The following is a 23325-nucleotide window of genomic DNA, read 5'->3' on the forward strand; positions in this document are numbered from 1 at the left end:
TCTGTAATCTACCTAATAAAGTTGATAACTTAAAAATCCAGCTTGATGTTCTGTCTTAGGGTTTTACTGCTGTGAACAGACACCATGACCAAGGTAACTCTTCTAAGGACAACATTTAGTTGGGGCTGGCTTACAGGTTCAGAGGTTTAGTCCATTACCATCAAGGCAGACACATGGCAGCATCCAGGCAGGCATGGTGTAGGAGGAGCTGAGAGTTCTACATCTTCATCTCAAGGCTGTTAGTGGAAGACTGACTTCCAGGCAGCCAGGATGAGGGTTTTAAAGCCCACAGTTATACACTCATTCCAACAAGTCCAAACCTCCTAATAGTGCCACTCCCTGGGCTAAGCATATTGGAACCATGACATGTTCCATTGCTGTTGCTTCCTGAAACCTGAAGATTGTTTATTATTTTTTTATTTTACTGTCTAGCAAGGCATAGTGTTGCATTCCTTTAATCTTAGCTCTCAGGAAGCAGAGGCAGATGGGATTTGCATACTAAGAAATGGTGTGTTGTCAAAAACGTATGAGACTAGGAGAGCTTGGCCTTTGGCTTTATACAGACTCAGGTTTGAATCCCACTCCTTGTAAGGTGAGGCTGGATAACTCTCTCTGAGCTTTTCTTCTGGAATCAATCTGTCTTGACTTTTGGGAATACTAAGTGAAATGATCCATATAAAATACATTCTTCCCAGTAAGCCATTACAACCAGCAAGCTAATGGCTTAGAGGAAGATGGCAACCCTAACGCTTCCTTGTACAGTCCAGTCACTATGACCCACGGAGAAAAATCCTAAGGGGCCATTTATTAAACATTTGAGAATTGGTAAAGTTAGTAAAAAATTGGACGCTTTTTTCTGTTTGAGTCTGTGCCTTGCTGCAGTTCGTCCAAAGTTTTCAAGAATAGACTACATGATTTCTGACACAGATGCCTAATCTATAGATGCCTCCAAACCTCAGAAAATTACTGGTTCTGTGGAATTGAATCAGTGGCCTCATTCGCGCATGCTGAACACACTACCATTGAGCTATGCACTCCAGACTTGGATCAGAAAGGACAAATGAGTAAGGAGTCTGCTTTCGGATGCTGCGTTCCCGAAGGAGGGCTGGAAGGAAAAAAAAAAAAAAAAAATGAGCAATCCCTTATCTGTAGCGATCACCTGCTTCCCGCTAGATGAAGCCTGAAAGGTTAGGGTGCTGGGAATTAATGCAGATTACAGAGCGCAAGAGTTTCTGGAAGAGAACGGAGGGAGAAACCCACACCTCGGTACAAACCACTTGTGACACGGTGACCAAGGAGCACCCAGACCTGCCAGCAAACACAGCCGACTTCAAAATCAACCCCTAATCCCCTCCACCAAAGGCCCTCCCAGGAGAGCGTCCTTGCGTTACGCGTGCGCACGCCCGCGCTGCGCACAGGCTGCTGGGATGCCGCCTCTTCCCTCCCGACCTCCCAGTTTCCCGGCGTGCTTCGGGCCCGCCAAATGGGAGGGGGAGACGCAAGATGGCGGCAGCCGTGAACTCCGGCTCCAGCCTCCCGCTGTTCGACTGCCCGACTTGGTTAGTGATGGGGTTTCTGGGACTGGAGCGGCTTGGCGTGAGTTAACCAGGGCAGAAAGGGAGGTTGTATTTTTTTCTTCTTCCTTTTTTTTTTTGCGATGAAATGAACGGCTCAAAAAGATCCTGGAATGATTGAGGGAAAACTGTCCGCTGTGAGGGGCCGGGCGACGTGTGGAGGAACCTGGAGCTGGGGCCCAGGCTCTGAGGAAACCTGAGGTTTGGGGGCTCGAAGGTATTCAGTTTAGACAGCGCTTGGGAGGTCAGCCGCTCACAGGGGTGCTTCAGGCCTTGGCCCCTAACTTGCTTAACTCATCATTGAGTGTCTAATGCTCTCAGGAAGCATCGTACCCCTGGGTGTTGAAGGTCCCGAGCGCGCACGAGCTAGCTTCCCTACCCCAGCCCAACCTGATGCTGCATCCCTCCGTGTCTGCTGCATCCTGCAAGCGGACTAGGAGCTTCTTGAGGGCAGGGATGGCGCGGAACTATTCCCCTTGTTCTCTGACCAGACCAGCACGAAGCCCGGTACAAAAGACACCAGAAGTTGTTAGTATACATCATTTTCCTCCCCTGGGAAGTTCATAGGAGTAGTAGGATCGTTTACGAGTGGGGTGCAAGATGGATAAATACGAATTGTTTTGCACAAGGATGCATCTGTGTTAGCCCTTTCTGTAGTTGCGGCTCTTCCCGGTTGTTAACATGTTACTTCTCAGGCTTCTGTTACATTGAAATGTTCAAGGGCAAAAACCCTTGCATCATTCTCAGTTCCTAGGCCTGAGTCAATTACATGATAGGGTATTCAGAAAATATATTTTGGCTTTAATGTTCATTTTCTTCAATCTGTATCTTGAAGAAAATGGGCTTTTGTTCAATGCCCTGTCCTTTTAGCTCCTGCCATAAAAGATTGGAGCGGAGCTGTGAGATGACTGTGTTGAATCTTCAATTAGATAGACAGGATACCGTTTCTTCTGTGCAAATATAAGGGTCCTGGAAGGTTCGAAAGAACAAGCCCAGGAAGCAAATGATTGACTGTTTCCTGAAACAAATTCATGTGCTTCAGACTACAAATTCTTTATCCACATTGGTCCTTGGCTGCACTAATTTCAGATTTGGGCCAGACAAATATAAAAAGACTCTTTGAGATCACCTGTCATTACCTCAGAATCTGGTGTTTATCAGGAATTGTGTCGGGTGATTTGACCCTCGCACATCCTCTTGAATGATGAAGCAAAGTGTAGAGAAAAGTTTGATGACATATTTTTTTCAGGAAGACCTGTTCAGGGTACCCCCCACACCTCTGTTCATTTGGAACTTGGTTTCGTGGGCGTGATTTTGATTTGCTCTAATCCCCTAATTACATTATCTCTGATTTGGTACCAAGAGTTTATCTGGATAATGGTTTTTGTTTATTTTGTGATGGGAATAATATTGATGAGTCCCCAAATAGTTTTAGTTATTTGGTTGTTTTAACATTTGTTTTGAGACAAGATCTCCATCTGTATGTAATTCTAGTTGGTCTGGAACTTACTATACAAACTAGGATGGCTTTGAACTTGCAATGATTCCTTTGATGGGAATTCATCTATGTACTTCTGTACCCAGAAAAACAACTGGTTTAATTCTTTTTTTATATTAGGAGTAGTAAATCTTAGAGTAAACCCCAGGTTAGACCAAGCATGATGGCATACACCACAATGTAATTCAGCACAGGGAAGGTGGAGGTAGGTAGTTCAGATGTTCAAGGTCACCCTCAGATCCAAACATACTAAGGTTTGAGCCTAGCCTGGGATACATGAGACCCTGTGTCCAAAAACAAGAAGGAAAAACCTCTCCAGGGGACAGGACATTAAGCTGCATTGTCTCATTGTCTCTGGATGGCATGGCCAGTGTTAAAATGCAGGAGTTTTGGGGGAGCTGCTCTAAATACAGACCCACAGAAATCTCTGGAACAATTGAGTCACTTAGGAAGCAAGTGTCAAAAGTAGAAAGCAGCTCTAACAGTGAAATCCAGGACGTTTCTGTTTGAATATGAACTAACTCTAGGCTAGTTTAGTAGGAGAGCCTCGGTGTTGCTGGGACACGGATTGTAAAGAACAGCCATGGAGTCATCCTGAAGACTTCTGTTTCCCTCTTTTCCAGGGCAGGTAAACCGCCACCTGGCTTACATCTGGACGTAGTGAAAGGAGACAAGCTGATTGAGGTACTGAAGTGCACCATTCTAAAGGTTTTTCTCTATGATTCGATTTCACACCTTCTCCTTTACTTGGTTTTCAGCAATGTTACTTTTCTTCTCTGTTTCTGTTTTTTTAAGACAAGGTCAGCCCTGGGTATCCTGGGCTCCCTATATAGAGCAGCCTGGCCTTGAACTCAACAAAGATTGATTGCCTCCCAGTCCTGTAAATAAAGGCATGGGCCTTCTTATTCTTGACTTCCTCCCCCCCCCCCCCCCCCCCCCCGTTAAAAGCTGGGGGCTAGAGATGTCACTCTGTAATAGAGGGACCATCTAGCATACGGAAACCCTTTTGGATTCGTTCTCCAGCACCCGACACTCTCCCACAGTTACTCTCCTCCTTTCCCCTTACAAAGGAAGATATATTTTTTAAACAGGTCTTAGGTCCAAGGCACTCACACAAACTGGAGACCCACTGACTTGGAGTTTGTGGGATGCATAGTTCTTAACTACAGAAGGTTATGATAGAGATAGAGTCTAACATTTAAGCTGCCTCCATGAGATTCAGAATTAGTTCCTTCGGGGTAGTGTGGTCAGGAATGGCAGTTTTCGGGGTAGTGTGGTCAGGAATGGCAGTTGTCAAAATGAAAGTGAAATGGGGCTAAACTTTATTCATTTAAAGTTAGGGAGAGGCCAGCTCTGGTGCCACAGGCAGAGGCAGAGGTAAGCCAGCACCTGTGAGTTGGAGGCCATAAGGGCTATACATTGCGGCCTGTCTGAAAAACTGAGAGACAGGGTCACACACATAAAAAAATATAATTGCAGTTAAGTATTATAAAGGAAAAGTTTAATGGAATTCCAGCTTCTACAGAAAGTTTCTAGAGTCACATCAGATTTTAGAGTAGAGTAACTAGGTATTATTTTGTTGAACTGGTTTTGAGATAGGGTCTCATTCTATAACCCTGGTTGGCCTGGGCTATAGAGCCCAGCGATCCACCTGCCTCTGCCTCCCAAGGGCTAGATGTTCTTTTATATTTGAGATAGATTTCCACTCTAGCCCATACTGGCCTTGAAGTCACTATACAGCCCTAGCTGGTTTCTGACTCTGTGATAATCCCACCCCTGTCCCCCAAGTGCTAAGATTGTGTGAATCACCATATCTGGCTTATTTATATTAAGATATATAATTATTTACTAAGAAAAAGAGAATAAGCACACTGATTTCATAGTTAGAAATTAAGTTCAAAGCTCTGTTATTGAGCGTTATTATTTTTCCTTGGTGCATTCAATAAAAAAACATGCCATTTTACAGATGGTAGCTTGAAAAGTAAGGGGTAATTTTGGGGTGATAGCAGAGAAAATCTACAGTCTCACAGCTCATTTGTCATGGTTCTTTTATAAAAAACAAAAAACCCAAAACCCAAATGATTATTCAAGGAAATAGTTAAAAATATCCCAAAACCTCCTTCACTACCGGTGGTTCCATAGATAGAAAACTCTGTTGTTGTTGTTGTTGCCACATAGAACAGTGTAAATTTGAAGATCTACCCTGTGGCCTGGGGAGATGTCTCAACTTGTAGAAGGCTTGCTCTAGGAGCCGGGCAACTGGAATTAGATCCCTGGAACCCGTGTAAGCATGGGAAACAGGAACCAGCTACACACAGTTGCCCCTTGGCCTCCACTGCCTGTTTCTACCGATACACTCAGATACAAAGAGAAATAATATAGCAAATTAAGTTAAAAGATGAACTCTATTTTGTTACTAGAATTTAGTAACTCTTTAATTTGCAACAAGAGTAAATAGGCAGAGAGGCCCAGTGATAACATTACATTCCTTCATAAAAGATGTATCTTTTCAAAGTCCCTTTACAGGGCTGGAGAGATGGCTCAGCAGTTAAGAGCACTGACTGCTCTTTCAGAGGTCCTGAGTTCAATTCCCAGCAACCACTTGGTGGCTCACAACCATCTGTAATGAGATCTGATGCCCTCTTCTGATTACAATGCACTCACACCGGGCAGTGGAGGCACACGCCTTTAATCCCAGCACTTGGGAGGCAGAGGCAGGTGGATTTCTGAGTTCCAGGCCAGCCTGGTCTACAGAGTGAGTTCCAGGACAGCCAGGGCTACACAGAGAAACCCTGTGCTGGAAAAAAAAATGTACTCACACACATAAAATAAATAAATCTTTTTTAAAAAGTCCCTTTACCTTATTCAGTGCCCTCTGATTACTGGTCTCCGTCTGCTGCTGATGTTCTTAGCCTACATATGCTGTTTGCACAACGTTGTCAAGTTAGAATTTTTAGATATCACTGTATGACTCTTAAAAGAGTAGGCCTGAGGGGTGTGTGTGTGTGTGTGTGTGTGTGTGTGTGTATACTTGGCATGTGTTCATGAGTTTGTATTTATTTTGCCATGCTAGCGATCAGACAAGGGTCTCATGTATTCTAGTTAAGTGTGCTACTTCTTAGCTATCGCCCTTAGCCTAGGTCTATTTATTTTAAGGATTTAGATTTGACCAGCACTTGATACTAACCGAGCTATCTGTATCCTCGTCTTGTTTAAAGGCTTGTGATATGCTGTGATAGTTGGGTTGCAGAAGTGCGATATTAAAGTAAAAGCCATGAGTCTTTTAGGCCCAGTGTGTAAAGACACATTCTGAGTTATAACTCAGAGGCACATTTGGATAGTGATCAGCCATAGCCAAAAGTCACAGCCTTAGGAACCAGAAAGAACAAAGCATGATTCATTCACTTTTTATTATATTTCTTTAATTCTAAGATGTATTATTTTCCATTTAGCATTTCTGTGTTGGGAGGCTGTTGATGGTGAATGTGTGCCTGTGACATGAGAGCCCTTCCTCTCATTTTTTCCTTAATGCAGTCTCTGACACTCCTTCTGCACTCTGGAATGGTTGCTGGGGATGCACTGTGCTTATTATTAGCAAAGAAGTCTGTGAGGACACTGTCTTATGATTGGAAAGGGCAGTGATAAACCTGCATGCAATCTTCCTTAGAAGACAGCGCTATGCTTTAGACCCCACCGCTAAAGCAGTGTTGTCTGAATAATTGGGGGTTTTGTTGTTTTTTTGAGTCTCATCATGTAGCCCTGACAGGGTTGTAACTCACTGGAGATCAGGCTAGATCCAAATGCATAGAGCTCTGCCTGAGTGCTGAGTGAGTTCCCAGTCACCTTTTCCAGATAGGGTCTTTAGGCCAGATACGAGTCCGAAGAGTAACCCCAGCTGCTTGAATTGATTGATTGTTTTGTTTTGTTTTGTTTTTCTGTGTACTCCTGGCTGTCTTTGAACTTGCTTTGTAGACCAGGCTGGCCTCGAACCCAGAAATCTGCCTGCCTCTGCCTCCCAATTAAAGGTGTGCGCTACCACTGCCCAGTGAATTGATTGAATCTTAAAGCTAAGCTTGGCAGAGCTCAGGTATAAATAAGTGCTTTAATGGGGTGGGGGATGGGGATGAGACTATGAATACCCAAAATACTTATTCCCATGTGGTTTAAGTTTAGTACCAGTGGATTAAGGGAATTATTTAATGTGGTTAAAAATGTTCAAACTTGGGGTCTGGACAGATGGCTCAGCAGTTGAGAGTCCTTCCTGCTCTTCCAGAGGACCTGAGTTCAGTTTCTTGCACCCAGGTTGGGCAGCTTTCAGCCACCTCTAACCCTGTATCCAGGGATCAAATGCTCTCTTCTGGCCTCCACCTCACATGGCACACATTGCACACAAACACATAAAATTAAAATAAGCCGGACAGTGGTGACACACGCCTTTAATCCCAGCACTTGGGAGGCAGAGGCAGACGGATTTCTGAGTTTGAGGCCAGCCTGGTCTACAGAGTGAGTTCCAGGACAGCCAAGGCTATACAGAGAAACCCTGTCTTGAAAAAAACCAAAATAAATAAATAAACAAATAAATAAATAAATAAAATTAAAATAAACTTTAAAAAATTTTTTTTTAGTTGCTAGGTTCTACTATGTAGCTCTTGCCAGGAACTCACTCTGTAGACCTCTGTAGCCTTAAACTCACAGAGATTTGCCTGCCTCTGCCCTAGAGGTAAAGACATTCACCACTGTTCCTGGCAGTTTTAAATGCTCTTGTTCTACTTGCATTGAAATCTTAGCACCTAGGAGGTAGAGGGAGGAGGGTCAGAAGTTCAAGGTCATCCTAAGCTCTAGAGCAAGTTTGAGGCTAACCTGAAATATATGAAATCTTGTTTTTTTAAAAAAGAAAGGAATTTTAAACTGTAAAATTACATAGATTTGAATTGTATTTATTTACTTTAAAGAAATTATTACAGTGTGGGTGTTATGTCTCAATATTATATCGCTACAAATGGAAGGGCTGTCAACCTTAGGGGATTGTCTTCGCCAGTGATACAATATAAACTCTGATGGCAAGTGTGTGGCTGGTAAGTGCACAGTGTGAGATGCGAGGACCCTTGTATCCCAAGTAGGGAGCCTGTCCCTGGCACTGCCTACTGGGGCTTCACTGGGGAGTTCTCTCCATTTCCAGCTTTATACTGACTTCGCCTTGCATCCTCTGAGCTTTTGTGCTAGCTTTTCTTGGAAGTTTGTTTTGTTGGTGGTGTTCATGGTGCTACTGCTGGGGTGTGTGTGTGTCTTAAAACAGGGCCTTACTATGTGTAACCCAGGCTAGTCTTGAACTTGGCATCATCTTGCCTTAACATCTGAAGTTCCTTTTTTATTTTGTTTGTTTTTCAAGACAGAGTTTCTCTGTATAGTTCTGGCTGTCTTGGAACTTGTAGGCCAGGCTGGCCTCAAATTCACAGATCTACCTGCCTGGGATTAAAGACATGCACCACCATGCTTAGCTTGAAGTTTTAAGACAGTGGTGCCATCATTCCTGGTTTCTCAGGGATTTTAGGAATCTAGGGTGGAATATGAGCTAGAGCTTCTAAGATCTTGTGTTTAAAGGGAAAAGACAGACGTTAAATGGGGTCCTCAGGTGCTAGACCACTAACATTGGACTAGAAACTGGTAGTAACAATCCCCTAGTATCCTTCATCTAGTGACTGTGCTTTATAACCATTGATGACAATAGTAACTTTTTATAGAGCATGATTCAGCTCAATGCACTTTCTTTTTCTGCCCTTCGTACTCACTTGTTATCACATATTTTTAAAAAAAATTTTCTTACTTTATATGTTTTGCCTACATTTTATGTGTACTGTCCGTGTGCCTGATGGAGGCCAGAAGTAATATCCCCTGGAACTGGAGTTTCAGACAGTTAATGAGCCACCATGTGGGGTCTGGGGATCAGAACCTGGGTTGTCTGTAAAAGCAGCCAGTGGTCGTATCCCCTGTGCCACCTCTCCAGCCCTCTTTCTTTCTCTTTTGAGATGGAGCTTTACTATATAGCCTTGGCTGTACTGGAACTCACTTTATAGACCAGGCTGGTTTCTAATTCTGAGACCCACCCCCATCCCCACCCTACCCCCACTTCTGCCTCCTGAGTGCTGGAATTCAAGGTATTCAGCGATCATTCCAGCCCTTGGTATAATTCTTATTTCAGCAAGATATGGTGGCCCATGCATTTAATCCCAACACTTAGGAGGCAGAGGCAGGGGGGATCTCTGTAAGTTTAAGGCTAGCCTAGTCTATATAGAGTTACAGGCCAGCTAGAGTTACATTTAAAAAAAGAATGAGAGGATTATAAGAATTCTTATAGGGAGAGGCTACTTACATCTGATAGAATTAAGAACAGTTTTTATTTTGTTTTGTTTTTTCATACCAGCACTATACAGTGGAAGATAATATTTAGAGAGAATGAACTGTAATTCCCTGTCAAAAAGCTTAGTAAACTGCTGTTTGGGTACATAGAGGTGGGCCGTACGTAGAGTGTTCTTGAGGTAAGTTTATGTCACTGACTTGAAGGAGTACTTAGAAATGCAAGGACAGTTTCTCTCTGCTCAGTAGCCCAGATCCCAGTTCTTCAGCTGACAGTCCACTGCCCTGGGGAAGATTTCAGTGGCATGCATGGAACTGGGTGAGTTATGTCCCCTAGGAGCCAGGAGTGAACTAATAGACTAGCATGCTATTAGCCTTAGCTAGATGTAGGAAGAATGCATGCTGGCTGTTTAGGAGCTAGTGTGTGTCACGTGTGAAAGATATTTGGATCTTACGATGGTCAGAAGCTTGTGTGGAAAAGACTGGGGCAGTTTGCTGAGGAAAGCACCTATGCTGATCTTCCTGGACCCTAGAACTTAAAAGAACAATGAGAGATGCTTTTCTTGATTGCCAGACATTTTAGCTATTCAGGTCCCTCTACTTACATGACTGGAAGTTTCTACTAAGCTTGCTTGCAGTAAAAGTGAAGTAATATGTAATCTCATATTCATTTAGAAGCTGATTATTGATGAGAAGAAGTATTACTTATTTGGGAGGAACCCTGATCTGTGTGACTTTACTATCGACCACCAGTCCTGCTCTCGGGTCCACGCAGCACTGGTGTACCACAAGCACCTGAAGAGAGTTTTCTTGATAGATCTCAACAGCAGTAAGTACACAGTCCCCACCCCACCCCATCCCCTGCTCCTGTCATCCATGGGGGCCGGGAAGGCTGTCTGGGCTCTTGGTTTGGGAAAACTTTTTTTTAAATTTTAATCATCTCTTCTTTATTTCTGAGATTCTTTTATTCTCCTGAAATAGTTGACTAAGGAGAAAAGATAGTTTGGGGATTCTTCTGGGAGACATTGTGTATAGAGAATGAAAATGGCATGGAGGAACTCGAAATACTGATGTTCAAGTGCTCATAAGGCCGGATGACCCAGGTCAAGCTGAAGTCTTGAGTAGAGCCATTAACATGCAGCCGTGCGTGCAGGGTGTTTACAGAATGCTTGGTTTGAGAAGCAGTTACTATTTACAGTAGGTTATTTATCCAAGATACACTTTGCTTTAACTGAATTACAACAATTTAATTTTGTAAGTACACTGAAATTAATAAGTTTTTATAGTTTGCCTAAAATAATCTACAGAAATGCAGTTGAGACTGGACTGTGGACTGCTACAGTTTACTTGTTTGCCATGATAAACAGAGTAAAATACACAATTGTTCTTCCTCTGCTTGTCAGGTTAGGCCCTTCCCTCCCCCACCCTCCCTGCAGCATACACAGACATACAGCTCGGTCTGATTACATACAGACTGGGTGAGCCTTGTCTTACAAGTACTTCTCTCATCTCTTCTTTCCATTCCGTAACATGCAGAGATGCTGACATGGAAACATTCAAAATCCCTGGTAGGATTTTGGCTTGCCTTGGCACTGACATTGCATCTGTGGTGGCCAATCTCTGCTGTCCTGGGGAAAAGCTAAAGCGTAATGCCGCCAGACCAGCAATTTTCATGGTCCTTAGAGTTGGAGCTAGAGAGGGCAGACCACAACCGATGGGTACCTCGAGCCTTGGAGATCATGGCTTCTGCTAGTTGGAGCCATTTCTGTTGGACTCAGAATGGAACCAAGCCTTTCTGGCAGCAGAGACCAGGCAATTCTGTTCATGTGGAGATCAGCAGATTTTAAGGTGTGTAATAAATCCACTGAAGGAATTCAGAGCGTCCATGCTTTAGCATAAGACAGGATGAAGTGGACCCAGTGGCATATTCATCTTCAAGTTGGTTTTTTTTTCTCTGCATACCTAGTGACACCTGTTTATATTCCCAGCACTCAGGAGGATGAGGCGGGAGAATTGTGAGTTCAGTCAGTCTGCTTGACATAGTTTCTTTGACTTCAAACTGGCTACATACTAAGTTGAAAGCCAGCCCTAACTATGTAGTGAGACCCTGACTCAAAAACCCAGGGCTACTATTGTAGCTCAATGGTAGGGTGCTTGCCTATGATGAGCAGAACCCTAGGTTTGACCCTAGTACTGTTTTTTTTTTAAAAAAGGTGCTTTTGTGTTCATGATCCTGAATCATTAAAGACTGTCAGCAGGGCAGGCTTGCTGTGCTGTGGGAGCTGACCGACTGACTCCCTGCGGGTCAGAGGTGGGGCTTTCCGCTCTGGAGCGCTGGCCGCTTCTGCTCTGCCTCTCCTTACACTTCTGATTTGCTTTCCCAGCTCATGGCACTTTTTTGGGTCACATTCGGCTGGAACCTCACAAGCCTCAACAGATTCCCATTGATTCTACGGTCTCATTTGGTGCCTCCACGAGGGCATACACTCTGCGAGAGAAGCCTCAGACATTGCCATCGGCTGTGAAAGGAGATGAGAAGATGGGCGGAGAGGACGACGAGCTTAAGGGCTTGTTGGGACTTCCCGAAGAGGAGACCGAGCTGGATGTGAGTCTGTGTTGGTGTCTTCAGTGCTGTGGCATCAGGAGGCTCTTTTCAGTCTGTAAGCCCTTGTGATGCATATGGCCAGCTGTGTGACCAGGTTTCCCTGCACTAGCTCCTCCGGGAGGCGGTGTGCGCCTTCACTGGCTATTAGAGGCCGAGACTAAGGAATTGCATTTTTCTATTTTAGTTTTTGTTTTGTTTTACATTTTATTTATTTTATGTGTTTGAATGTTTTACCTCTGTGTGTGTTCAGAATATAGCATTAGGTACCCTGAAACTACAGATAGTTGTAAGCCACCATGTGGCTCTGGAAATCAAACCCAGGTCCTCTGGAAGAGCAGTCAGGGCTCTGAGCTGCTGAGCTGTCTCTGCAGCCCGTCTCCTCCATTCTTGATGACTGCACTGAGCTGCACTGCCCAGTGCAGCCGTCACTGACCACATGCATTCCATCTTCACGTCTCTCTAGGGGTAACATGTTGGGAATTCAGTCAACTGTGTTAGGAGAGTCTCTGTGACAATAGAACTTCTTACAGCATTTATATTGCAGTAGGTATGGGAGACTGCCTATGCATCTGAGAATCTACATATTTTGTTATCCACACACACACACATATGCACAGAGAGACAGACAGACAGACAGACAGACAGACAGACAGACACGCATGCCTTGGATACCCATGGAACACTATCAAGTTTATCCTCACAGAAAGTTCTATTGAAAAACACCAGCTTACCAAGCCAACAATTTTCCTCCATTTAACCCTTTGGTACTGACCAGACAGTGCGGGGATCTCTAAAAAACTAGGCTTCTTTGGGACTGGAGAGATGGCTCAGTGGTTAAGTTCACAGGCTGCTGTTCCAGAGAGGTCCCTGGTTAATTCCCAGCGACCACATGGAACTGGGGGTAATTTAAAGGCTAGCTACTGAGAAAAATTGAGTTGTCATTTTCTTCAGAAGTAGCATCACATATAAAGACCTTGGTGGTCACTCTATTTGCCCCGGGCTGTTGTGCCTCCCTGTCTGTCGGTTCTATTAGCCCCTGTCTGGGTTTTTGGAGTACCTCAGCTGCAGTGCAGGTCAGAAAAGTCCGGGGAATTGGGAAAAAAGCCGGAAGCAGTGTAAAGGCTTTGTTCATCATGAGACAGATGAATGGGGATTGTGAATGCAACTGCAGCCAGATGTAGCATGGAGTCTGCCAAAATTAAATGCAATGCCAGTGTCCTTAGGAGTGTTGGAGGAGACAGTCACAGGTGGTGGCTTATTGTGACCTCAGTACTGCAGGCATTGAGGCAAGAGGATTGTTATAAATTTGAAACCAGTCTAGTCTACATAGATCTTGTCTTTCTTTGCCCCACCATGACCACCACATGCGTGTACACATCACACATAACGTTCACACGGGCACACATATGAGCGCACATGCTAGCACGCATGCGCGAATACACACACCAGGGTGGTTTTAAGACCAGCCTCTGAGAAGCATTCAGTTGTTGTTCTCATCTATTTTGTTACTTTAGCATAAATCTTAGTATTCCTCCAGTTAATTCTCCTTTAATTCTTGGCTTAGAGTCATAATAGCATTCCTTCAAAACTAGGAAAGTAAGCAGCTATACCCTCATTTCAAGGGTGACTTGTTCTCTCTCGCTCGCAGCCTTTCACCTCCTTTTAAATTCTCATGGCCAAGGCGGATGTTCTGTGTTTTCTCTATTAATAGTCTTAATTAGGACAGTGTGAGTCCTTTGAATACAGAAGGCTGTCTTGCTGACCTTGGGAGATCAGAGTAAGCCCCAAATGTCTTTTTGCCCATTATTTAGTATTTTCTCCATGAAATTCCCGATGTACTAATTCTGGTCTTTCCTTTGTGAACTTTGGCTTAGAACCTGACAGAGTTCAACACTGCCCACAACAAGCGGATTTCAACCCTCACTATTGAGGAGGGAAATCTGGACATTCAGAGACCAAAGAGGAAGAGGAAGAACTCCAGGGTGACCTTCAGTGAGGATGATGAGATCATCAACCCAGGTGAGAGAGAGAGAGAGAGAGAGAGAGAGAGAGAGAGAGAGAGAGAGAGAGAGAGAGAGAGAGAGAGAAGAGAGAAGAGAGAAGAGAGAGAGACACAGAGAGAGACAGAGAGACAGACAGATAGACAGACGCTCTGCATGGACCTCAGAAGCGAGCACGGCCTCCCAGCCACTGTGCTTGTGTTTTGAGCTGCTGTGACATTTCCAGTGCTCTGGTAGAGGGTTCGTGTGTGCAGATGCTCTGCAAGTGTGCAAGCAACGTTCAAGTTCTATGGAAGATCCACTGACAGCCAGGCCATGGTAGGCTATGAGACAGGGGATGACCAATGACTTTGGGGGTTTTACTTCATTTAAATCACAGGCCATCAGGATATATAGAAACCAATCAAATGCAATTTTAAACTTGCATTAAGAGAAGGTTGGGGATAGTCACCCCAGTTACCAGTATGCAGATTAGAACTCTCCCAGATGTGTTGTGCAGTCCTGATTGAACTGCTAAGCCTTGCTTCTTGGCCCTGTCTAGAATCCTCTGGATGCAGGGGTATGAGAGGACGGAGTGAAGCACAGCTCCAGTAGGCCGAAACCAGAGCCTGTGGGTACCAGGGAGTTAGCCTACAGAAAACAGAAAAACCAGCTTAGAAGAGAGAGATGGAAGCAGGTCCCTTACCTACCTTAATATTCACTCCCTTTGGAGTGAAGCAAGATGTTCTCTAGGGTAGTAGTGCGTGTCATAAGCCATGACAAGAAGGTGCTTTAATGGGCCACCCAGACTCTCAAGTGAGAGCTGGGACCAAAGCGCTGGCTCTGAGTTCTAACTGACGAGCAAACAGGCATGTGTGTGTGGCTGCCTGTGACTTTATCACTAGGATAGTGATGTCTGCTGTTTGACCTGCCTTGCTCTGTTCCTCGTGTACTTGGTGGTGTTGCACTGGTCCCTGCCTCGTGGAGCTGTTGGGAAGGCTTAGCACATGAGATCCTTAGCATTGGGTGTATTTTCCTATTTGAATGAGCTGATTCTTTGATGTTTGGCTTGATGATCCCATAGCCTCCCAACCCTGCTCATGTCTCTTTGCAGAGGACGTGGATCCGTCTGTTGGTCGATTTCGGAACATGGTGCAGACTGCGGTGGTTCCAGTCAAGGTAGGAAGCACCTTTTGTGAGCATTTGAGGTGGCCTGTAGTCTGGTCTCCAAACCCCGCTTTAGGGATATAACTCAGTTCTAGCGCATACACTTAGAAAGTCCTGGTTTGGATCCCAGCAGTACAAAAAGAAAAAGGGAGAAAACCCTTGTTATGGATAGATGAATGTTAATCCGCTTGTAATTTTAAAACATAAATTCTATGCTTCTCTCCCTTTAAAAAATTATTTTTAATTTATTTTTCTTTTGTATGTATGAGTGTTTTGACTACATGTATGTATGTGTACCACATACATGTATGGTGTCACAGGAGGCTTAAGGGGGTCATTGGATTCCCTGGAACTGCTATGTAGGAACTAAGAACTGTGTCAGTGCTCTGACTGAACCTGATTCCTCTGGAGGAGCAGCCAGTGCTCTCTCAGCTGCTGAGCCATCTCTCCAGCCCTCTGTTCCCATTTTTCATTCTTTGGGAATACCTTTCCCCTCACCTGTGTCTCAGAAACCAGAGTACCGCAGAGGGACTTGAGGTAGCCAACCAGAATACAGTGTGCTAACCACTTGCTCTGGAAGTGTAGTTACATTCCTTAGGGTACAGAAGGCCACCTTTCCTTTTGTCTTCTCTGCTGACTTGGGATAAAGGAGAAGCCTTAACATGTGGCTTTTGCCATGTCCTCTTAAAAAATGATTGTCACACCTTTTCAAAGATTTTTTTTTTGTTTTATATATGTTTCCCTGCATGTATGTATGTATGTATGTATGTATGTATATATATATGTATAGGTATGTATGATATGTGTATCTAGTGCCTTCAGATGTCGGAAGAGGGTGTCTGATCCCTTGGAACTGGAGTTACATACAGATGGTTGTGAATTGCCATATGGGTGCTGGAGACGACTGAACATGGGTGCTTTTAACTACTGAGCTCTTTCTTCAACCCCTAGCCATGCCCTTACCTTATGCACAGGGGTAGCACACACTGAGGGTCCCCTCTAGATCCCCTGTCAGGTATCTTTAGGAATGGAGAAGTAGAGATTACCAGGGTGCCCTGACTGAGTATATTGAACTTCCTGGTGGGTAGAACTGCCTAAACGAGGCCCATTGCCCTTCCAGTGAGAAGACACCTATCACAGAGGCGCCCAGAGCTGTTGCAAGAGGCTCATCAGCAGTGCTGGGGGAAGCTTGGGTTTTAGTCTTTAGAACGCAGTCATCTCCAATGCCTGTGAGGAATGGGTTCTAGACAACATTCTCAGCCAGGTACCACAGCCCACAGATGCTCTAACCAGTCAAGGAAGGACATACCTGCTTATAACCTGGGACTTCTTCCCAGACAGGCTCTACTTCTTTGAGGTGCTGAGGATGGAACCCGAGGCCTTGTGTTCTCTAGACAAAAACTCCTCCACTTACACTGTTCCCAGTTCTTCTTCACATTTTAAATGTCTAAGTACCTTCCCCAAGCCCCCAAAACAGGGTTTCTTTGTGTAGCCCTGGCTGTCCTAGAACTCTCACTGTACACTGGGCTGGCCTAAAACTTAGAGATCCACCTGTGTCTGCTTCCCAGTGCTAGGATTAAAAGTGTGTGCGACACCTCTGCCTGGCTCAGTTACTAGTACTTAATACCTGGTAAGCCTCTGTAAGGGTTGTTAGGCTAGGCCAGGGCTGTAGCTTAGTCCAGCAGTGCAGAATAAGTTAACATGTCATTACACTTTATTGTGTAAGTAATAAGAAGAAATGGGGGAAAGATTACATATTCCCAGGACAGATGTTTCTTTCCCCAAATGTCCATCTGTTGTGGTAAATCTCTTGCCCATAGGAAGTCCATAGAAGAAAAGACACAAGTCAATAAATATCAAATAAATGCTGCATGCCTAGATTGGGCAGATTTACCATTAAACTACACTATTCCCCGGCTAAGAGAGCTCTTAACAAAGAGATTTACCGCAACAAATTGGAGAGTTGGCAGTTGGTGGAAGCAGAGGGAGTTGGTGGAAGGAAAGAAGACAACTGACCTAGGAAACTGCAAGTTGTTAAGAGCTCTCTTAGCCGGGGAATAGTGTAGTTTAATGGTAAATCTGCCCAATCTAGGCATGCAGCATTCATTTGATATTTATTGACTTGTGTCTTTTCTTCTATGGACTTCCTATGGGCAAGAGATTGACCGCAACATCCATCCACAGATTTTTGAATCCACAACGTAGAACCCATTTATATTAAATTGACAAGATTTGTCAAGAGTTCCTGCTTCATCTTTAAGTTAAAAAATAAAACTAGGAGTTTTCATGGTTTTTTTGTTTTGTTTTAAGGATGATTTAGTCATTTTGTGTATATGAGTACACTGTAGCTGTCTTCAGACACACACCAGAAGAGGGCATCAGATCCCATTAATGATGGTTGTGAGCCACCATGTGGTTAGTGGGAATTGAACTCAGGACCTCTGGAAGAGCAGCCAGTGCTCTTAACCACTGAACCATCTCTCCAGCCTAAGTTTTCAGGTTTTTATAATAATAGCACTCTAGGGTGTAATCATGCTTATAATGTATACACTTTTGTGTCGGAGGCAGGAGGATCAAGGGTTTAGTCATTCTCTGCTATATGATTGAATTCAAGACCAGCCTAGCTACTTTTACTAAAAAGTGGCTAACAAGATGGCCCGTGGGTATATGTGCTTGACAACCAAGCCTGGCATCCTGAGTTCAACCCCCATCCCCCAGTAGCAGGACTCCTACAGCTTGTCCTCCTTCTAGCATCTGTGTATTGTGGCAGATTTGCACATGTGCACACATAATAAATAAACTTCTTAGATGGAACAGCAGTCTCAGACAGGACAGCTCCTTCCCAAGGTGGTGTACACGGTGCTAAGACGAGCAGGAGATTATTTTCTGCAGGATTCCATATCCTGATGCTTTTTTCCCAAGCTCCTTTCATCTCTCCATTCTTCTGTAATGTTCTGTTAACATGCAAAACCAGCAGTAGCTTTATGTCAGTGTTACTGTGGCATCACATGCACATGCATAATGAAACATGAAAGTTTTGAGTTTCAACATCTGGGTGCATGTGCTTAGCCACCACCATCCCTTCAAAACCAGCCTCCTCCCACTCAGCTCAGGCCACCAGTGACCCGACATGGTTTTTTGACACACATATGCTTATTTAAATCATTGTTTAAATGTTTAAAAAAAAATGTGTTTTAAAAATTGGGACTTCAAAGGCAGGCAGGGGTGGCCACGCCTGCAGAAGCCCAAGGCCAGCCTAGTACACATGTGTTCCACAGCATCCAGAGCTGTGTGGAGAGACCCTGCCTCGAAAAAATAAAAAAGGGATGCCACCTACCTGGGTTAGTGGTGGGTGCTCATATAGTTCCCAGCTACTTAGAAGCCAGAGACAGGAGGATTGCTTTGGTTCAGACGTTCAAAACTATAGTACATAATGCCAATTGGGTGAACATCACAGTGACTTCCTGGGCATAGAGACCAGGTTACCTGAGGAGAAATTAAAGCGGCCTCACTGTAGGTCAGAGCTGGTGAGCAGTGAGGTCTTGCCCCAGGATGGCCTCTGTGGTACCCTGAGCCTCTGCTTTTCATTCCAAATTCCCAAAAGCCAGGTTTTTAATCCCAGGACTTGAGAGGCCGAAAGATTTCTGAGGTTGAGGCCAGCCTGGTTTACAGAGTGAGTTCTAGGAGCCAGGGCTGTATCAGAGAGACCCTGTCTTAGATAAAGAGCCATTGTTTGGATGGTATCTGACCCTGCGATTTCAGAAACAGACCTGGTTGCACGCTGGGACCTTCCCCAATGTTAGCTTTCTGTAGCTAGAATGGAGAACCACCAGGGCCGCATCTCATGTGTCCTTTCTGTTTTCTCTCCTGTGGCAAATCACAGAAGAAGCGGATGGAGGGCTCTGGCTCTCTAGGCCTGGAGGAATCAGGAAGCAGGCGCATGCAGAACTTTGCCTTCAGCGGAGGACTATACGGGGGCCTGCCCCCCACACACAGTGAAACAGGCTCCCAACCGCATGGCATTCATGGGACAGCGCTCATTGGTGGCTTGCCCATGCCATACCCAAACCTCGCCCCTGATGTGGACTTGACTCCTGTTGTGCCATCAGCAGTGACCATAAATCCAACACCAAACCCCGCAGTCTATAACCCTGAAGCTGTAAATGAACCCAAGAAGAAGAAATACGCGAAGGAAGCTTGGCCGGGCAAGAAGCCCACACCTTCCTTACTGATTTGATATTTTTGGTTATGGAGAGGGTGGGGAGGGCTGGGGAGGGGTGGAGGGGTGACAAAGGGGAGCTACTGAACTAGGGAGAAAACTTTCCATGTGTGCAGTATCGTCTTTCAGAAAGTCTCCTGAGGTCCTAACCATGTAATACTGAGACTAGGGGTGGGGCTAAAGTCCCAGTGAAGACCTGAGTCAGAACACTTCAAGTGTAGAGAAAGGCTTCCCAGGCCCTTCTGAGCAGACAGTCCTGACCCCCTGTGCCCCCACTAGGACCATTTATGTGAAGTCGCTCACGGCTGGAATCCAGAGTTATGGAGGGGTGGGAGCCTCCTTTGTATTCCCTTCCCTTTCCTGTGAGACCCAGGTAACAGGGTGGTTGCCATGAATGCCAGGCTGGTTGACACTGTTCATTTAAATCACAGGGTAAACAAATGTCCTCTTGTGCCCGTGGTTTTGAGGTCTAATAGGCCTTTCTCTGTCCTGTCTGGTGACATAAGGCCATTTTGAGTTCCCCTCATCTGTAGCCAGTGTCACAGGACAGGCTGATGGGTTTGTATAGTATTGTTGGACTTCGTTTAGTTCCAGTGCAGCTCCTCCCTGTGGCCTCACTGTGTTTGCTATGAAGCCATTCCTTAAAGAGTGACCAGCTGGGGCGGTTCCTGGTGAACAGGTGGACGACTTTTCAAGGACCAGGTGTGTGTTAGAACATGCTCAGCTGTTGGTTTGGAGGCTCCCCTGACACCCCCCCCCCCCCATGGAGCGCTCTGGTTATTCAGACCTCCAGAATAGACCTGGCTAGCAGGAGACAAGGTAGGAACCCTTGTACGAGCTTTGTACAGACTTGTACATTTGTGTAATAGGCCTTTTCTGCTTTAAGTGTAGCTTTTTACCTGTAACCTTTATTACATTGTAAATTAAATGTAACTTTTGTCATTTGGGTGCGGTCTTGAGTCTTGTTGCCAGGGGACATTTGTCAGACTTAGGACAGTTCCTGCGAATTGATGCCCTGATCCCCCACCCCTGTTAATTACCATAAATAAAATTAGCCCCTAAAGAATAAAAAAATGATCATTAGATATTCTAACCCCCATCCTGAGACCTCAAGGTTCGGGTTGAAGAGGGTTGACCCTCTGAGGTGTGGGCAACATTAAGGCTGGGGTGTCCTAGAGTCTCGTTCACTGTACAGATATATATAGCTTTCTAGGAAGGGACCAAGTTCCAGTTGCACAGGTGAACTCAACATTTGGGGATTAAGGACAGTAGGAGCAGGGGCTCAGCATCATCCTAGATTGCATCAAGAGTTTAGAGCCAGCCTGGGCAACACAAACCCTCAACAACAAACCCGTGCATGGTCAGGAGGACGAGTGACTGTAAAGAGTGGAGTTCTGTAACCACAGTACAAAAGATTGGCTTCACCAGCTTGTGCAGGCAAGTCCTCCACTCATGAAGATACCTTCTTTGAAGCAAAGGCTTACGACAATGTGCAGTCATCCCCGAGGTCCTTCCTATATCCTCTGGAGCCATTTACAGCGCGGTGACTTTTCTGTTCAAATTAACTTGTCTATTGGTGCCATCGGGGAGTGAAGTCTGAGTGTGGGTCTGCGTGGCTGCTTAGCCAAGCGAAGTAATCTGGATCATTGCTGCCACTCCATTAGGCCTGACTGTCTCGGGTTTCTCTCCTGTTTTGAAATTTAAAAATATCCAGCGCCTTTAATCTTCCTACTCAGGAGGCAGAGGCAGGGTGATCCCAGAGTTTGAGGTCAGCCTGGTCTACCAAGGACAGTCAGGGTTACACAGAAACCCAGTCTCAAAGCTGAATGAATAAAAACGAGTATGTTTGGCTAAAGAGATGTCTCAGGTTAAAGCACCTGCTGTCCTTGCAGAGAACCCCAGTTCTGTTCCCAGTAAAGTGGTTACAACTTAATTGTAATTCTAGGGACTCAAACACCCTCTTGACTGACTGCAAGGGCACCCGTACAAAGACATACACATAAAACTTTTTTTTTTTTTTTTTTTTTTTTTTTGGTTTTTCGAGACAGTGTTTCTCTGTATAGCCCTGGTTGTCCTGGAACTCAGAAATCTGCCTGCCTCTACCTCCCAAGTGCTGGGATTAAAGGCGAGCACCACCACCACCTGGCCACATAAAACATTTTTTAAAAGGATCCAGGAGCTAGGTGTTGTCTCAGTAAAGTGCCTGGCACACAAGTACATGAATCTGAGTCCAAGTCCCTCATACCCCAAGAACTAAGGATAGGCATATAACCCCCAGCATTGGGATGGAGTGTAGGAGGCAGAGACAGTTATTCCCCCAGAGTTCATTGACCATCCTGTCAAGCCAAATCTGAAAATTCCATGCTCAGACACTCAAAAAACTGAGTTGGAGAATAATGGAGGAGTATATGCAAGCCCCATGGGAATGCACACACTCCATGGGAATGCACACACCCTCAAAAGGTATTTAATTACAGCTGCGTGTGATGAGCTCACCTGTAATTCCCTCGATTGAGAAGTGGAGGCAGGAGGATGACGAGCTCCAGCCTCTCCTCAGTTTCATGAGTTTAAGATCTAACCTGGGATAGGTGAGACCTTGATTGAGACAAGCCAGAAAGAAATAGCTATGCTAAACTGTCTAAACCACAAGGCCCTCAGAGCAAGCTGGACAAGCTCTGCAAACCCCACCAAGACCTAGAAGGTCAACATGGTTTCCGGATGACACTGTAGCTGAGCACTGAAGAATTGTACCCAGAAGAGGAGGACGGAGGTTTTCCATGTAGAGGAACCGCTGTGAGAGCCATCATAAGGAGAACATGTCAGTGGGATGGTCAGTCGCTGGAGGGGAGCAGAGGCCACCTCACAAGCTTTGCTGGAGAATTGGAATGCACGAGAAGGATCTCCCTGCTAGTTAAAAAATCCACCTGGATCTGGTGGTTCACACTAATTTCAACATGGGGGTCTGGGTTGGGAGGATTTCAAGTTCCAGGCCAACCAGGGCTACATAGCAAGACTGCCTCAAAAAGGAGGGCTGGGGGGACTCAGTGGGTAAGGCACTGCTGCCCAAGCCTGGTGGTGGGAGTTCCTGAAGTCTGCTGCACACAGCTGTCCTCTGACCTCCGACCTCCGTGTGCATGTAGTGCTACAAACATTCAGGCACACATGTATGAACATGCATACATACATATATAGGCCAGGCTTGGGAGGCAGAGGCAGACAGATCTCTAAAGAGTTCAAGGCTAGCCTGATCTACATAATGTGTTCTAGATTCCCCAAAGCTAGAGACACCCTGTCTCAGTTGTGTTTTGGTTTTGTTTTTTGTTTTTCTAAAGAGAGGGATTCTCTGTTGCCCTAGCTGGCCTCAAACTCGCTCTGTAGACCAGGCTGACCTGGAACTCAGAAATCCACCTGCCTCTGCCTCCAGCAGCCCCAAAGGAGGACAGAAGTGTCCCCACTTTACAGATGGATCACTCAAGGCTTAGTACACACACCCACAGTGATAGATACCACAGTGCAGACAGTTCCCTGACTGCTTCTGCCCTTTGTATTCCCAGGACAGGAGACAGTCTAGGATTTTCATTCCCCTCCTGATTTTTTAAAAAAAGATTAGAGTGTTGTTTATATGTGTGGTGGAGAAAGTGTTGCGTGCACAAGCACAGTGCCTGCAGAGTCCAGAAGAGGGCGATAGGCTCCTTAGAGCTGGAATTACAGGTGTTTGGAAGAAGAGAAGTGCTCTTAACTGCTGAGCCATGTCTCCAGCCCCCTTTCTGATTTTTTCTCTTACCCATTGCCTACCCATCTGCTCCATCTCTGGGCCTTTTGGTGGCAGGGAAACCTTTCTTTTCTTTTCTTTTCTTTTCTTTTCTTTTTTGGTTTTTCGAGACAGGGTTTCTCTGTGTAGTCCTGGCTGTCCTGGAACTCACTCTGTA

General features: G+C 45.2%; 1 protein-coding gene and 1 non-coding gene across 2 annotated transcripts; both read left to right on the forward strand.

Moving 5' to 3' along the window:
- The first annotated feature begins 1413 nt into the window (after positions 1-1413).
- On the forward strand, positions 1414-20338 carry Ppp1r8 (protein phosphatase 1 regulatory subunit 8). Its single transcript, XM_034503951.2, has 7 exons — positions 1414-1559; positions 3696-3756; positions 10102-10255; positions 11811-12031; positions 13906-14050; positions 15125-15189; positions 19061-20338. Exons 1-7 carry the CDS (start codon positions 1504-1506, stop codon positions 19412-19414), a joined length of 1056 nt encoding a protein of 351 aa, XP_034359842.1. The 5' UTR covers positions 1414-1503; the 3' UTR covers positions 19415-20338.
- On the forward strand, positions 6243-6407 carry LOC117709694 (small Cajal body-specific RNA 1). Its single transcript, XR_004606938.1, has one exon.
- Positions 20339-23325: the final 2987 nt, after the last annotated feature.

Source organism: Arvicanthis niloticus, chromosome 5, assembly GCF_011762505.2.
Source record: "Arvicanthis niloticus isolate mArvNil1 chromosome 5, mArvNil1.pat.X, whole genome shotgun sequence".
Classification (NCBI taxonomy): domain Eukaryota; kingdom Metazoa; phylum Chordata; class Mammalia; order Rodentia; family Muridae; genus Arvicanthis; species Arvicanthis niloticus.